Raw genomic sequence first — 17,816 nt, forward strand, 5'->3', positions numbered from 1 at the left:
AGCTGCTGAACACAAGGTCCACTAACACTGGCCAACTGTCTGTGGACTTACAGACCAAAGGTTATTTAAGTACATTTATCTTGAGTGTCTTTAATTTTGGTCTTGCCCAAGCACACCACTTACACTGACTTGTTTGGGGCAGAAACCACAAAACTCCAAGTCCAAAATTGCACAGATTTCTGATATTAGTAAGGTCTTTAAAACAGCAGCTATTAAAGTCTTCTTGGCACATTTCTGAACTTTGAGGCAAATCCTTTGCCTGCCTGATGTCTTCCAGAATTCCCAAGAGGATCGAGGACACATATTAATTGTTACGATCTTTCGCATATTCAGGAAGAAAAACTCACTTTAGCAATCTCACCACTTTGGGGGATTCTGGAGACCCAAATTATTGTTATGTTTTTAAATCAGTCCAGTGAATAATCTTTCTAAACAGAATACATTCTCTCATTCCCCATCCCTGGCAATGTTCAAGGCCAGGCTGGACACAGGGGCTTGGAGCAACCCGCTCAAGTGGAAGATGTCCCTGCCCGTGGCAGGGGGTTGGAGCTGGAGGAGCTTTAAGGTCCCTTCCAACCCAATTCTGTGATTCTATGATAATTTCTTTCTTCTACAGCTATGTCATAAGGGTTGCCACATGGATTTCTGGGGAAAATTTATGGGGATAAGACTTATTTTTTAAGGCAATTACATGAATGTCCTCCCTCAGCCTTCCAACCCTGCAGCACCCTTGTGCTTGGGGTTGTGGAAGGTAGGGGACCTCAGCTGGCTGCCAGCCTCAGCAAAGTTGGTCTGGTTGAAGTAACACACAGGAATTTATTCACTTGATAGCACGCGTTGTGCTCACAGGCTGCACCAGAGCTTTCAAAAGGGGTTTATCTAAAACTGAGGTATGTTATAGTCAGTGTAGCTACTGAAACTCTCTCTCAACCACGACTGAGAGCAGAATCCCCCGTGGGCAGGAGTGGCACCAGCCTGCGGTGAGCGCAGTGAGCCCTGGCCACACCGACATGAGAAGAAATGCAAAGGCACAGAACTTACACAAAGGACGTGCAGGACCACAGCTCCGTGTCTCCTGTCCTCGTTTGTGAAGATGTCATTGGGGAATTCATGGAGAGCTGCAAAAGCGGGGGGAAAGGGAAAGCTCAGATGTTGAATCAGCTACTCAAAAGCACCGCGCATACTGTTAAGTAACACCATGAAAAACTGCCTGAGCTTCTACTGAGCAGTAGCCCTATGAATACCACAGCAAAAGCTCTGTTTTGTTTCCCTATTAGTTCTGCTTAATTTGTCCTCTGGCAACTACAGCCTTTTCCCAAAAGTTAATTTGCTTTTGCAGCAACCACAATATTATGTACCCCAATGGTTTGGGGAAGGCAGGTAAATCCCAAGAGCACAGCATTGCTCTCTCCTGAAAACATTCAAGGAAACAGCTTGTACAGAGTAGGTGGTGATGGGTCACTCATTTCTGACTTACAGTTTTGTACCCAAAATGGACAGGCTCAAGCCACCCCTTCAGCTGGCAGTACCACCTGCCCATGCAAAGGGCACAGACCACATGTACCCATGTCCAGACGGACAACAACTTCCCTCAAGCGCCCTTCCCAACAGCAGGCACTTGCGGCAAACTACCTCTCAGCTGGGTTTGTTCCTTATCCTGCCTGGTGTCTCTCACTGAACTTGTGACAGCATCAAGGTACGAGACTCCCCTGTACAGAAAACACCCCGAGGACCACCAGCTGTGGCAGATAGCAGCAGGTGGAGGGGACGCAACCCAGCTCAGGGCCAGGTTTGGAAATTCCAGATCAAAACAAATCCTTTCTCTGCCTCCAGACTTTTCTCTGCCGCCTCAGAGGCATCCTCAACATGAACAAGACATCTGATGTATGGCACCAGTGATGCAAAGAAGGTTCTGGCAAAGACATCAAATACTAAGAACCCCAAGGGTGCAACTCTTTGTTGTTGCAAAGATTTCCATTGGGAAGGGGTAGTGTTAATACAAAGCCCCACAAGCTGGAACCCTACGTGTAAAGGCCAGCTGAAGTCCTCCTGACATCAGCGGTTCAAGAGGGCGATGTGTATCTGAAGCAAGTTTCCTGTGAAGGTGCATGACATGTGCCATGGGAAGAGGTAACAATTCCACCTTCCCCAAGGGCTGTCAGCAGGTCTGTGTGAAACGGCTTCAGCCAGAGCTCCACAGCTTCTGCCCACATCAACTCAAGGACGGCGCCCGAGGAGTCCCTCGTCACAGCCTGTTCCATGTCCCCAACAGCAGCTTTTTACCTGCAGCAAACTCAAAGGCAAAGTCATTATCGCTCAGGATGAAGGATAAACACCTTTACTCTGCAGTGAGGCTGTGGGACACAGGCAGAGTCTATGGTCTAATCAGCTTCAGAAAGAGCATCTGTTGGTAGAAGCGAACTATGAAGAAACTTCATGCAAAACATAACTATGTCAAATAATGATATGACAGAGCAAGGAAAAAACCAGCAACCCAAACTAGATGCCGTTTCTCTCAGGAAAGCTGCTCACTGGTAGGGAAAGTAGAAAAGCAAATCCCATCTCTGACCTCACTGATCTCACGATCATGGTCTCCTCAGGGCTCTGCAACACCTTGCTGCAGCCCAGCTCATGCAAGGAACAACAGAAGGCATTCTATGTGGTCAGAAGGTGAAGCACTAAAGATGGTCAGAAGGTGACGCACTAAAGATGGTCAGAAGGTGACGCACTAAAGATGGTAACCCTCTGCAATTCCTTCCACCATCTGCAATTACAAGGCGGCAGGTTTTGCTAACAAGAAGTACTTCTACTGCACAGCACATTATAAAAGGCTGGATTTCATTCCCCAGGGATGCTGTGGCAGGCAGCAATGCAGGAAAGGCCCAAAAGGAGATCCCCCATGGATTGTCTGTCAGTGATATTAAGTATGGCAATCTAAATGCAAACTGCGTTTTTTGTAAATCCTGTGGTCAGCAGTCAGCAAGGGTGGGCATGGGTAGGAGAACTGACCATTACAGGCTCTGTAGCTTACACTTCCCCCTAAGCATCCCTTACCAGCCATTTCCAGAAGCAGGATGCTGGGCTAGGTGGCCGCTTGGGCAGTTTTCTAAACAATCAGGAGAGAAGAGAGGGACATTTTGACATCTGCAGCAAGAGGTGACAGAAGCAGAGCCATGACCTGCTGGTTGCTCAAACATTCATGCTTCTGCTCCCTTCTTCCTTACAGCAGAGAAAAGCACTAGCTCCAGAGCAATGAGTTTACACACCAAGAGGTTTGCACTCCACCTTTGCTTCACCATGCAAGATCATGATCATTTAAGACCAAGAGAGTCATAAAGCCTTAGAAATGACACACTAATGCGGGACAGATGATGGCCACTGCACCAACCCAGAAAACAACTCAGCAATTCAGTTTGCTCAATGTGTTTTCATGAAGAGCATCATATTTTTCTTAGATTAGCATTTCTTTCCTAAGTCAAGTAATCAGCAGAACAGTTGAAAAGACCATGAATACAGATGGGTAACTCTTATTGCAAATATGGTGTTGCAAGTCATTTAAAGACAATTCACTTCCATTTACTCAAATGCTTTATTACTGTTCTGGATGTTGATTGAATTATAAAGCACCTAAAGCCGGTCTGCCAATTAGGCTGCAGGAATGGCTTTTGGTTATAAACTAAAAAGCAAGCATGAAGATGATGTTCTGGTATTCCAGGTGCTTCTAGTAACTCCAGATTTGAAGTGCTCAGTAACAACTAAAATAATGGCTTTCTCCTAATGGTCAGCTCTGCACATTCCGCCTTGTTGGAAAGACCTCAAACTATGTTCTTCCTGGCTTTCACATCATTATTATTAATAAAGCTCCATCAATTGGAATTTAATTAGCAATTCCATAGATGATTAAATGGAAAACCAGCCCAGCTCACTCTCACAGCTTTGCTGTCTGTGAATCAATAAGTGAGCAAAAGGTACCTACGTCTTAATTTCGTAACTAATTTTGTAACTAACGCAAGCAACAGATCTACTCAGGCACTGTGCCTGAGGGGGAAAACGCTCTTTTGTACATAGTGGTCTTTTGACCACTCAGAAGACTCAGGTCAGTACTGTGAGTTGCATTCCTACCATCTGGTAAACTTTATAACAAGTCCTAACAAACTAGTGGGAGCTACTGGAGTACTACAGACTTTAAGATGAATGTGTAATGAAGTAACACCAGCAACAGCCTTGAACATGTGATAAACCAAGGCCAGGTTGGACACAGGGGCTTGGAGCAAGCTGCTCTAGTGGAAGGTGTCCCTGCCCGTGGCAGGGGTTGGAGCTGGAGGAGCTTTAAGGTCTCTTTCAACCCGACCAAGCCTGTGATTCTATAATTAAAAGCATACAGGAAAACCCCCACAGTATAAAACCCGAACAAGCTTGTCACTGCTGGCAGAGGTGGGGAATCCTTCCATCCACTCTGTGCAAAGCAGAAATGCTGAATCCCCCTCAAGTTCAGGTTCCCACCCCCGCTCTGTGATGAAATTCACCTTCAGATTACAGAAACATCTCAGGTGTCTGAGGCTTGCTCTGCCCAGCACTGCCTCCTCTGCGACACCCTCTGAACACAAATGCTTGTGGTGGCTTACACTTGAATCTGTGCAATTAGAAAATAGCGTATGCAGATTTGAAATCTGCTGCATTTTTATTGGATGCATCAGGTGCAGATGAGTGCAGATAAGAGGAGAGCTTTGCAAAACACAGGAGCTCCTTTCTAAGAAGAAATAAAGGGTGCTGCTAGAACACCACTCCAACAACAGCTGCCCTATTTAGCTAGTATAAAAGCTCATACAGTTATTTTGCTTAAAAGAGTCCACAGCTTTTGTACAGAAAACAGGGGCATATTCTGCCAGGCTTAGTTTGAACCACAGCAGGAAAAAAAACACCACCCTCTCAATGAACCTGAGCTCAAAGAACAGAAGTTTTCTGCCCAAGTGATCCACTCTCCTCCTGCAGACATTGTAGGTATTTGGTCTGCAAACTGCAGAAAGGCAGGATCTTCACATGCACTCAGCACCTCCACAGATATTCCTTGTGTGGGTATGAGGTACAATGCCAGTTGCTAAGACCAGAGCTGTGCCCCTGCATCAGCACTGCAGCATCCTGTACTGATAGAGCTCCTACTGCAGGCCTGGGAATTCCAGCCTTCAGATGGACACAACTCGGTCTGAATTTTCAGTTGATGCGAGGTATGTTTGTGCAGCTCCACACAATGTAAGGGGTTTTGGGTGCAGCTCAATCTTGTATTGGCAACTTGTAAAATTATTAGTGAATATTAGAATTATTAGAATTTGGAAGTAACAGGAACTGAATGACTATCAGCAAAGTATGGATGTAAAGGAGGTTAAATAAAGGAGGAAATCACAATAGGTGTGAAAAGTTGTGCTCTTTTGCATTAGCCAAGGACCTGACAGCAAGACCTCAGGTGTTCAGACAGGAATCATAGAATCAACCAGTTGGAAAAGCCCTTCAAGCTCATCCAGTCCAACCGTTCCCAGCACTGCCAAGGCCACCACTAACCCATGGCACTGAGGCCTTGTCTCCATGGGGTGTGAACCCTTGCAGGGACGGTGACTGCAGCCCTGCCCTGGGCAGCCTGTTCCAATGCCTGAGCACCCTCTGGGGCAGGAATTGTTCCTCAGCTCCAGCCTAAGCATCGCTGCTGTACAGACAGGGGAGCCCACCCTTTCCAAGCACGAGGTGTACGGCATTGCCTGCAGCCCACAGCAGCCGCGGAGCTGTTGCTGCTGGCTCCCACGGGAGCATCCACACGGCACCGCAGTGCACGCTCCGCGTGCCTGATCTGGAGAAGAATCTGTATCTGTGCTCAACAGGGAAAAGTTATTTCAGTCATAATACAGTGAGTTGGAATAAATTCTGGTCTCTTTATTCTCAATCAGTGTGCAATTCATTAAAACTGGAACCCTGCTCAGCCTTAGTTTTAGCTGACTTACGAAATGATCTGCGTTACCACTCTACTCAGAGGATTTGCTGGCGCAAGACGAATTTGCCCCTGTTCTGCACTGTCAAGCTACTCCAGGCAGTTCGTGCACTGTACCAAGGACAGATGTGCAGAGAAGATGCTGCTGTACCATTCTTCTGGACAGCAGCAGGGAGTGCTACCCTTTCAAAATCTCTTTCCCTGCCACTCCTTCCCCTCTCCTATTTAATGTTCCCACCTTTCCAAACAGATCCTTTAAAAAAAAACAACAAAATGACACTGTACTGGATCAATAGTTCTCAGAGCTGCAACATATATTCATTTTTTAAGTCTTTACACTGCTAGCAGTGTACCTACTGTAGGGACAAGAAAACCCTTGGGAAATCTGCCACCACTTTCACGGAAGGAAGAAGTGAGGATGCTCAGCCTCGGCAATGAATTACCAGCAAATTAAACTGTCAGAAGTTTAAAAACTCAGCTCATTTTCTCAGGCGGTCCCCAGGATTATTTCACAGCCAGAGGTAAGTCACATCGGCACCAGGCACTGCAATCCCAAAGCATCCAATACCCAGAGGGAGAGGCACAGCCTGTATCTGTATACAGCTTTCCGGGATATTTACTCTGCTCAGTGGCCCCTGTTTGGGCCCTGTTTTGCCCTTGTTTCCAAAAAAGTGGGCTGAAAGGTCCCATCACAGGACAGGAGCCCATGACATGAGTGGGCTGGATTAGAAACCAGGATTTTGATACACAACTCTAACATTTAGGGACTGCTGCTACTCAAAATATAAATGCTACTTCAGCTGTCATTAAAAGTCCCAGGGACAACTATACTCCTGCAGCTGGAAAAACACAGGGACGTGTGGCTGTTCCAAGCAGCTGGGTGCCAGCTCTTGTCTGAGCCCAGATGACAGAATGTTTGTTCCCGTGCCTGGCTTGAGGTGCTCGGAGCGTGCCAGCTCACAACAGGGAAGCAAACACATCATTAGCAACAACCACAACGGGAACAGAGAACTCGAGGGAATGTCATTCTGCCACTGCACAGGCGCACTCCTTGCTGTAGCTTCTGTCGTGCTGGTCCTCCCATCTTGGGAGGTACACAGCTGCGAACGTGCACAGAGCAGCAAAGGGAGCAGCCAGGAGGATGGACAGGTCATCAGACACGGAATTCTGGAACAGACCTCAAAAAGAAGCGTCGGAGTAGGGGTCCTCAGACACTGAGTGGCAAAGAGGAGGAGAAAAGGGTCCAACAGCTTGAGAGGGGCCATGGGAAGAAGGTCCAGGGCCATGGGCACCTTTCACACAGCATGTGGGAGCTCAGCATCACAGAGTGCTGCAGATCCGAATTTTCCAAAGCTTCATAAAGCAAGCAAGTGGAAGAAAAGTCCCTCAAAGGCTAGCAACATAAAGATTGGTCCTGTGGCTCAGGAAGTCCCTGAGCACAAACAGCTGCAGCTGGAGAAAGAGCACCAGGAAGCGACCCCACGTGTTTGCTCAACAGAATCATAACACAGTCACAGCCTGGTTTGTGTTGGAAGGGAACTTACAGCTCCTCCAGCTCCAACCCCTGCCACAGGCAGGGACCCCTTCCACTAGAGCAGCTTGCTCCAAGCCCCTGTGTCCAACCTGGCCTTGAACACTGCCAGGGATGGGGCAGCCACAGCTTCTCTGGGCACCCTGTGCCAGCGCCTCAGCACTCTCACAGGGAAGAGCTTCTGCCTAAGAGCTCAGCTCAGTCTTCCCTGTTCTGGCAGGTTCAAGCCATTCCCTTTGGCCTGTCCCTGCAGGACCTTATCAAAGGCCAACAGGTTTCTTTGACTTCTACTATTGCCATCTATGAGAGAAAGATATTAGATGTGACCTGAGACATCCTTTTCTGAATCGATGCCAACAGCCTTTTACACAGGGAAATAAAAATATGCCTTAAAACAATTAGTTACCCTCCTGCTCCCAACCTCAAATTCATTGTTTTAAACTCAAGCTTGAGATTTGTGACTGTTTCAGGTTGAGCAGTAATGTTACATTCACCACCTGCCTGCACACTGTCTAGCCCAATTCCCTCACTCTCCAACAGCATCTCCTGAACAGTAGCAACTCTGACAGCACTGCGGGCCCTACCAAATATACCAGAGAGGAACTGCTCTGTGTCCGAAGCCTGTCCCTCTCACAGAGCAGGGACCCGCCAGGGCGAGCTCGCAGACATGGGGAGATGAGGGGGCTCAAGAGCTTCTGGGCACATTCAGCTTCACAGCTACCACTGCCCAGAGACCAGCTCGGACATGGGCAGCCCCATGCTCTGCAGCACACAGGTCCCTGCAGTCAAACTGCACAGGAACAGCTTTAAAACACAGAGCAGGAGAGCAAGGGACTGTGAAAATCTTTAGTTGGCTTCAAAAGCAATCAGGATGGGTCAAACCCTCCGACAGGAGGGTGGAGGACTTTTTTTTTAAATATATATAAATGCTTTACTTTCTGCAAAATTAAAATGATTAAAATGGTATTTGCATTACAGTGACATGATCTAAAATTCAAGAGAGCCAATTTATGCTAATGTATCGATAATAAATCATTTTGCTGGTGTTTTACCCATGTCACCATTTAACTGCTGGAACACAGCAGCCAAGCCAGCGTGGGGCAGAGCGGCTCCAAACCCTGCAGCATCCCCCGCACGGCCCCAGACCTTGCAATGGCTTCACAGGGTCAGCTCTGACCAGTCATGCAAGGTTTCCTGGAGGGGGAAGCAGGGTGAGGTGACGCTGCTTCACACGGCCAGGTGGGGGGATTCCTACAGGGAAAACTGCAGGAGTGGGATGGAGCTGCCCTGACTCCAGATGCACTGCATGGGTCCCAGGGGTCTCAGCAGGGGTCCCATCTCAGAGGCCAGCCCTGGACACTGGTGTTGCGTGCCCACCCTGATGCCCCCTTTATTACCAGCAGCCTTGGGAAACTAGGCTTTGTGGAACAAAGGAAGAGCTGCTGGAGCGTGCCGTGAAACAGAGCAGCCACAGCCAGAGATGTGAACACGTGAGCAGAGGGCTTTGGTCTGCAATCAGCAAACATTTCCACTTGAACCCCGCGGGGCCCCTCCAGGAAGGTGCAACCCTTGCCCACGAGGGGACACGTTATGGTGGCAGCAGCACTCAGGAGCTGCAGAAAGACTCCAAGTCCCACCTGAGGAGTTCAAACCAGACGCCAACCACACAGGAACATCCCGTCACAGACCACTCACCCCGTGAACTTCTCCTCTGAAAGCATTCTGGGTGATTTGCTATGCTGTCTTATCGGAAAGCACCTCTTCAGATAAATATGGCATGAGGGGAGTGCTGTGGGGTCCTGCCAGGGCATACAGCCCGTGGTAACGTCAGCCTCAGTCCGCAGGGCTGGGAGATGCTGTGTCCCCGTGCAGCGGGCAGCTGCCGGGCTGCTCGCCACAACACAAGTGCAGCGGCTGTGTCGGACGGAGCGGATCCCGCTCTCCAGGCAGCAGGCCCGGGGATCCTGGCCAGCACAGGGATCCCATCACTGCAGGAGGTCCCTGCCTGCTCAGACACGGCACCCAGCCTGGCCCCGTGCAGCACCAGCACCAGCTCCTGCCCGCTGTCACAAAACGCTTCATACCGAAGGCACAAAGTCCAGGGAGAGGGAACGGTCCCAGTGCTCTCCATGACACCCCTACGAGCCTTTGCCCACTTCACCAGCTGAAAACACAGAGCTCCCTATGGGAAGCAGACCCTCCTCTGGGCCAGGCACACACCACACAGCAGGAGCCTTGCCATCCAACTCAAGGGTCTTATTCCTGGCCTCCCTTCCCCTGAAGAGACCTCCCCAAGTGAGCCCGCAGGACCCCATATCCTCAGCCCTGTAGGCCACTGCTTTTTTCTGCTCTCCGTAACAACAGAACCCTCTCCAGTGGTCGAATCAGTCTAAAATCGCTCTCCCCAATACCTAAATCAGTAAGCGTTCGGTCAGGGATTTATGTACTGGAACCACCAGGAACACAAAAGGACTGCCTCCACAGCTCCCTCCATTCTCACCCCCCGCAGGGTCTGCTGCTGCTCTCCAAGGGCACATCCTTCAGAGGCCGCAGCTCACGGAATCACAGAATCCACCAGGTTGGAAAAGCCCTTCAAGCTCACCCAGTCCAACCACTGCCAGCACTGCCAAGGCCACCACTGCCCCATGGCACTGAGGCCTCATCTCCACGCTATGTGAACCCTTGCAGGGACGGTGCCTGCAGCCCTGCCCTGGGCAGCCTGTTCCAATGCCTGAGCACCCTCTGGGGCAGGAATTGTTCCTCAGCTCCATCTAAACCTGCCCTGGTGCAGCTTGAGGCCGTTTCCTCTTGCCCCATCCCTTGTTCCTTGGGAGCAGAGCCCAGCCCCTCCTGGCTCCATCCTCCTCTCAGGCAGTTGTAGGGAGCCATCAGGTCCCCCTGAGCCTTCTCTTCTCCACACTGACCCCCCCAGGTCCCTCAGCCCTTCCCCATCACACTTGTGCTCCAGGCCCTGCACCACCTCCACTGCCCTTCTCTGGCCCCGCTCCAGCACCTCAATGTCTCTCTTGGAGTGAAGGGCCCAGAACTGGACAGGCTTCAGGGCTCAGGGGCTGTGGTTAACCACAGCTGGCAGGGTAAACTAAGTGTGGGTTATCACCTTATGCCATGCCAGATGGGTATTTTTCCTCTCACTGATCTTCAGCTCCCCCTACAAATAGGACAGTCTAACAGCCGAGTCAAAGCAGGTTTCAATTACAGATAGCTGTTATCAGCTCCTCAGTCAGAGACCATAGAAGCAGCACGACTGAGGCTGCTGAGCCTTGCCGTGTACCTGTTTACACAGCAGGATGAGCCAGACAAAGCAGACATGGATGACAGGGAGAGATTTCATGGTACGATTTGAGAGAGCTCTGCATTTTTTTGTCAAACATTCTAAGTTATGTATGGGCTGGAGAAAAGAAAGGGAGGGAGAATACAGAGGAATGGGAATATGAGACGATGAACCACAGGCACCATGGGGAATTCAACACTGGCAGCTCATTTGCATGGGAAGTGAGAACAAACATCGCTCCTTCCTATTCTGGAGGAAGCACTCCTGAGACATCACTGATTGAAAACACCAGGCATAGAAAGCTTCCTCATCCACCCACCTATGCAAACAGCCTCAGTACATCTCCTGGGAAGCCCCATTTCTGTCCAGTAGCACCAATTCTAGGACAAAAAGCTCTGGCCAGACTCATGCTTTTAGACTGTAGTGATGTTCTATCTACCTGTAAAACACACACGTCTAAAACATACATAGCTTTGTTGGTACACCTAACGGCATAGCTGCTTGTAATTCCATACACATCTGATTTTCACCTGTTCAGCATTTAAGGTGTTCAGAGTTGCACAGAAATTGCAAAGGGCATTTCCTTTGAAATGTGGCACCTGTGAAGTGCTCAAACCTGAGCACCCCATATTCTGTCACTCCCCCCTTTCCTGGCTGCGTGTAGTATTGCACCATGCCTCCAGGCTCGAGCCCTGCGCCATTATGTGCCTGTTCTGTTATGCCAAGCGTACACACACAAAACAAGACTCAGACCCAGAAGAGGTTTCCCTGAAACAGATGTTTTCCCAGCTGCAGAAAGCAAAGCCTTGAAGGAACAAACCTCTACATATAAGCAGAGCCCTTGTGAAGTCAAAAAGGTTCTGCTTTGGCCTCAATGCAGATGAATAGCTTGCAAGGTCAGAGGTGCAGCTGAGATCCAAGGACAATAAGCAAACATATCTAAACACAAACGGGGAAGAAATCAGAACTAATAAATAATATGCAACAGCATATGGTTCAGAGAGAGTTTAAGTCAAATAACAACAACAAATGACCTTTGAAGAGAAGGTTTTCTTTTCTTTTGTTCGGTAGAAGACTTACTTCTGTCACAGCAAGATTCTGGCAACTGTCTTCCAGGATCTCAGCTTTGGTATTTCTGCATTTCCTTGGAACACGCTGCAGGTTTTACTTTTCTGTCTGTGCCCCCCCCCTACTCCTTCACCAGCAGCAATTACTGCTTCTAGAAGGAAATGCACAGAGACATTAGCAGAACTGCCCACAGGTAAAAGTTCTACAGACCTAAGCACAGCTGGCCTCTGATCAAGATGCTTCCCTTGACAAATGCAAGACTTGTGCAAAGTTATCCATCATCAGCCACACATCCTGGATAGAAATAACTGGCATGAGGAAGGTTCTTAGCAAAACCACAGCAAGAAAAGAACAAATCTCTGGCTAGCTCCTGTCCTCACATGAACTGCCAGAAATTCCTAATAATTTACTGGCTTAATTACAAGCAATTCTGGATTTTCTGGACTACTTCTGATTGGGAACAGAATACAGTCTCTATAGCTTTATTTTGGGGAACAAATACTTACATTATGTTCATATTGATGGACACGTTAACAAAAAAAAGGCTTTTTTTTCAAGAAGCAGTTTTATGAAGCCACCTGGACAGGAACAGATGCTGCTGTCACATCTCTTTTTATCTTGGGGAGAAAAGGGAGAGGTTTTTTTAATCTCTCAAGATCCCAAGTTCTAGATTCAGGGATGACATGAGTTTAAAGGAGAAGAGCAAATTCACCCAGTATGCTTATTCCTGTTATAGGAATGGCTGGGAACCTGGATCAGTGCAAACCAAGAAACGTCCTGCAAAAAAAAAACCACATGCTTCTGGGACATGGATCAAAACATGTCAAAGTTGTAGCTTAAACACGTGCTCTGGGAATGTCTTCTGCTGCAGATGCTCTTCCAGACCAGACACTACCTTTTCCAGGCACAGGATGCTGCTCATGCAGTGGCCACACAGAGCTCAGGCTACCGGCAGGCATAGCTGATCATGTTGTTAGACACTAGGGCTTTCCTCTCCCCTTACCTGCTTGTTTTGACGCTTCAATCCACCAGCTAAGCAGGAGCCACATGAGGGTGCAGGACAGACGCGGTACACCTCTGTCTTGCGTGCCACAGCACACTCACTACCATGCCCAATGCCAGCAGCCCTGCTCTGCCTGAGCACGGATCCACACAGGAGCTGCTGGAGACAGAACAAGCAGAAGCTTGGGCACAGAGCTGAGGCACCAGGCAGGCGGAACAGCTTTTTGCCAAACAAGTGAGGACAGCACCAGCGCCACCATGGGCGGCTGCAGCTTCCCCCTCCTGTGGGATGAGCTCAAAACCATCTCCTGGTGACTTCCAAACGCCCAGCGCCAACTGGCTCCTGGGGCCTGGATGCACGAAAAGCAGGCAGTGCATCACAAGAGATCACCTCTGAAACCTGCCAAGAGACTCAGGAGCCCTGCCAAGGGACCTGCCCACGCAAGGCAGCGAGAGATAAGACCACACACCTCTGCTCAGCTCCTCTGAGCCCCAAACCAGCCCCTTGCTGAATGCAGCCTCCTGGCTCTCCCACAGCCGTGGCAGCTTGTGGAGCAGAATCCCTACATGAACACCCTGACCACTGTTGCTAGCAGAGATCCAAACCCCAGCACTGGGTTGAGGGATGGAGGAGCCTTATCGAGGGAGAGCAGCCGCTCACGATGCCAACTCCACCCTTCCACAAGGGCCTGTAGGGACAGGCCAAGGGGAATGGCTTGAACCTGCCAGAGGGGAGACTGAGATGAGCTCTTAGGCAGAAGCTCTTCCCTGTGAGGGTGCTGAGGCGCTGGCACAGGGTGGCAGAGAAGCTGTGGCTGCCCCATCCCTGGCAGTGTTCAAGACCAGGTTGGACACAGGGGCTTGGAGCAAGCTGCTCCAGTGGAAGGGGTCCCTGCCCGTGGCAGGGGTTGGAGCTAGGTGAGCTTTAAGGTCCCTTCAAGACAAACCACTCTGTGACTCTATGTCCCGTGAAACAGCAAAAATCACTTTTTATTAGACTCAGCCTCAAATAGCCTATTCTTTCCACAGGCAGCAATCGCAGAGGAAGCCAAAGGGACGTTAGTTTGCATCAAAAGCAACACTGCTTATTTTGGTACTGATTCTGCCTTCAGGAGCCCCTGGTTAGTATTTCCTTGCTCCACATTTCAAGCCTGCAATTGGGACTGCTGGATATTCCCACACTCAAGGAAGGATGCTCCATCTGCCCCAGCTCCCCTGCCCCAGGCCTCCCCTTCTCCTGAGAGGAACAACTTCAGTTTTATGCTCTGAGATGCACAAAGTACAAGGTGTCCTTCCTAACCACCACCACCCCCCTGATTCTGCTTCTGGCGTAACACAGTTCTGCAATCCCTCGGCTTAGCTGAAGTACGAATCCCAGCTCAGTCCCAAAGTGGTTTTTAAAAGGCCATCAGTCCAGTTACCTTCACAAAGGCTCTCTTCCTCAGAGTGTTTTTGAATATGTTTTGAAGGGGGCACACAGCGGCTTCCAGTGCTTTTAGTAAAATGATCCCAGTTTATGCACAACTGGTCTGCATGTGCACGAGCAATTCCCAAGCACTCGGTGCTTCCAGTCTGCTGTGCTAGTGGGCATAATGCTCAATAATAGGTTGCATGATGGAAAAACATCCAGTTTAAGCCAATGTTTTAGAGTATGACACAGCCAAAACCTCGCTCCCTGGCTCTGTTTGGCGCAGCAGGATTACCCATGCTTCCTGCACAAGGCACCACATCGTATGAGTGATGAACCTCACCCCTGCCATGCTGCTCATCTGGGATTTACTTCTCACCCCTCTTTCAAGAAGTCATCAGCTTCCAGTCAACAGCAGAAGCGATGGACTGAAGAGCTGTCTCACTTGCCTGCTCAGCACCAGACCACAGATTCAGATCCTCATGGATGAGGGATGGTATTTGCGGACAGGCTCTTCAGCCTCCCACCTTCTCACTCCTCGAGAATTCACCTGGAGATGGGCACAAGGGATCTGTACCACTTCAGAGCAGCAGCATAACGTTTGAAGGAGTTCAGACTTTAGTCTCTGAGCATTTCAGCGAACAAAGAGCCCTGGTATTTGTCATTTCACCTCCCAAGAACGAAGGCTTCAGCTTTACCTATTTATTTTTGCACCCTTCACCAAAAGCTGACACTCTCCTGCTTAACCAGGAAAGGCAGAAAGCGAGGATGAAATTAAAATGTTCTCAACTCTTTCCTTGCTACTGGTTCGGACTTCTTTAGAAGAAACCCTGAGTGTTGAAGTCTCAGCCTTGACCTCCTTCTTTTGCACCTGAGTAGGGGATGGGGTCAGCAACACCCTACAGCAAAACTGTTTCTGGCTGACTTTGAAATGTTTATCTTGTCACTTGTTTACTCTCTCCTCTCCCGAGCAGGCAGCTCCACCTTGGGTCAGCCAAAGCCAGTACTGCCAGGTAAGGAGCTGGCAATGCTTTTGGCAAGCAGAAGGACAGAGGGTGCCTGTACCTGTGGTGGGGAACGTGAGGGGATGGTGAGATCCTGCAAGGGGAGGATGCCAAGTGAAGCCTGGCCAAAGCACAGACCTAGGCCAAGGGGGACTGTTATTCTGGCTGGGAGCTGGGGCAAAGCACGGTGTGAGGAGCTGCTGTAACTACAGGGTGATCCGGAGGGTCCAGCCCCACCGCCCCAGCCCTGGGCACAGGCTCTGCTCCAGATCCCCAGCCCCAGTCCTGCTGCTCACACGCCATCACTGCAGGGATTTGCTGCCTGCAAATGAATCCAACATTTAGGCTGCCCAGTCTAATCTGCGGAGCAACCATAATACTCTGTAAGCTCCCTCAAATTTCTAAATACGTAAAGCTATCACAATCTCCTTGTTATTTTACATTAGACATCCCATTAACTATTTTCTTACTTTGATGCAATCAGCGTTTTACATTATTTGGAGATTAATTCTGGACAATGAGGCCACGTGGTCTGTCCTTCCTACCAGCAGACCAGCCTAGAAGAGAGCAGCTGGGTCGGCGAGGCAGGGCAGCCCCCATTCTGCGCTCTGGGGGGGGGTGTCCCACAGCACAGTGCACTTACTTGTGCCCTTTGAACATTGTCACATCTTCTCCAGACCCTTTTTCAGTTTATTGGGATTTCTGAACACCAGTCTGCTCCTCCAAATGTATCCCCAGGACCCTCAGTGCTTCCCGCTGCCTGCACGTGTTCTTCAGTGTTACCTACTAATGGTTTGGGGGTTATTTAATCCAATCCTTCAGCTACTGCACCATGAAGTTCATCATGTCCAGGCCCAATTGGGAGGCTTCTCAGCTGGCTAATTACCCTGTCACTAGTTCTTTCCTTACTTCAGGCTGAGATTTTGACATTTTTCTTAGCGCTATATGCATTAATCATGCACTTGCCAGTGACCATTTCAGAGAAGACTGATACATGTGCTGTCCCAAGAAACTTGATAAATCACTTACTTTCTAAAACTAGTCAGGGCTCCCATTTGTGGAGATGAAGTAAATGCCCAGACCTCCCAACTGAGCCCTTCCACTGCTTCTGGTGATCAGATTGAAACAGACTCCTTTCAGGGCCACAGACTGACATTTCAGTTCTGATCCTGACACAGAACCCACCTCTGCCCAGCCAGGTGGACATAGCGTCCATGGTCCTCCCAGCACCTCCTGACCAAGGGAAGGTCATGGCACCCAACCTGGAGGCTCACCCCATCAACACTACTCACCACATGAGCATGATCGCTTGCTCGTTGTCATGGGTTACAGCACAAAAACATTCAGATGCTCCAGCAATTGCAAACCATACTCTGAGCCAGCTGAAAACTGGAGATGACCGTAAAAAGAACTGGATGCAGCAAGCTGGATCCTCCACTGATGGAAACCACCACGGCCCTGTCTAAATCGAGGGCACCCTGGCAATTAGCACTAAATGAGGATCTCTAATTGACTCAGTGATCTGCTACAAACTGACTCAAGCAGAAAGGCTGTCACAACGCCCCTCTGAAACCGAATGACGAGGGCTGGGAGCAGTGGAACTGAACCTCTGGCTTCCCAGCACAGCCCAGACAGAGTGCATGCTTCTTGTTCCCCGCATCTCAGCTTCTGAATTTCACAAGGAGAAGTTCAAGAGATTTTTGTCTCCTCTCCCATTACCTATATAGTGCCATCCTTCCAGCTTGCTCCCATTTTTTCCAAAAGAGCACCCCTGATGCAGGAGCTCAGTGCTGTTCAGGGGATTCAGCTGGAAAATAAGAGCCGTAGGGTCCAAATCCTTAGGAAATCCATTCAGAAGCTTTGCTGTGAGCACCCAGTAGCACCAGCAGGATGAGGACCAAGGACTATGCACCAACGTGCAGCAGAGCTGGCTCATGGTGGGCTGTGGGCTGCCCTCTCCTCTGGAGCTCCACTTAGGGATTCCAGTTTTGCTTTTCGATTTTTGTCCTTACTGGTTTCTGCACAAAAAAGATGCTTAAAGTCCCCGTGGTTTTACTGCTGGTGAACTGCACTTATTCCCTGATGAACTACATGGAGCTGGAGGAGCAATCCCGCTGGCTGGCAGGAGAGATGACAGTGCTGGCGTGAGCGTGTTCACCTCACACTGCGGGGCCTGGCTGCTGGTGTGCACATCGCTTTCCTGCCTAGCACCGAAACGTAAACTGAGTGCCACCTATGTGCACTACCAAAAGGTCTTACAGAGGCTACACACACGTTTTTATGTACAGACATGTACTGACCTATATGCACACATACGTACAGACATCCCCACACACATACACAACACTACGCATATTTATTTGTCTGAAGGAGGAGAGCCTCATGAGAAGAGGAGAATCAGTGCAGTTGGGTTTACACTACGATTACTGGGGAAAAGTGAACAAGCATCACACACAGATGAAGCAAAGTACACAGCAGGTTCCTCTGCAGTTACATGGTTTGCTTTACGGTGACAGGCAGGCTTAGAGCCTAAT

The 17,816-nt window shown here is 49.5% G+C and overlaps 1 protein-coding gene across 7 annotated transcripts in view; it reads right to left on the reverse strand.

Annotated features, from left to right (window-relative positions):
* SLC24A3 (solute carrier family 24 member 3) overlaps positions 1-17,816 on the reverse strand; it is a 179,872-nt gene that overhangs the window by 86,372 nt on the left and 75,684 nt on the right. For all 7 annotated transcript variants that reach the window (XM_062608158.1, XM_062608166.1, XM_062608148.1 and 4 more), the window contains exon 3: positions 1,042-1,118. In XM_062608158.1, the coding sequence (XP_062464142.1) occupies positions 1,042-1,118 (77 nt within the window). The remainder of the gene's footprint in view (positions 1-1,041; positions 1,119-17,816) is intronic.

This window comes from Pezoporus occidentalis, unplaced genomic scaffold, assembly GCF_034315485.1.
Source record: "Pezoporus occidentalis ecotype Australia unplaced genomic scaffold, CSIRO_AGI_Poc_V1 ctg10, whole genome shotgun sequence".
Lineage (NCBI taxonomy): Eukaryota > Metazoa > Chordata > Aves > Psittaciformes > Psittacidae > Pezoporus > Pezoporus occidentalis.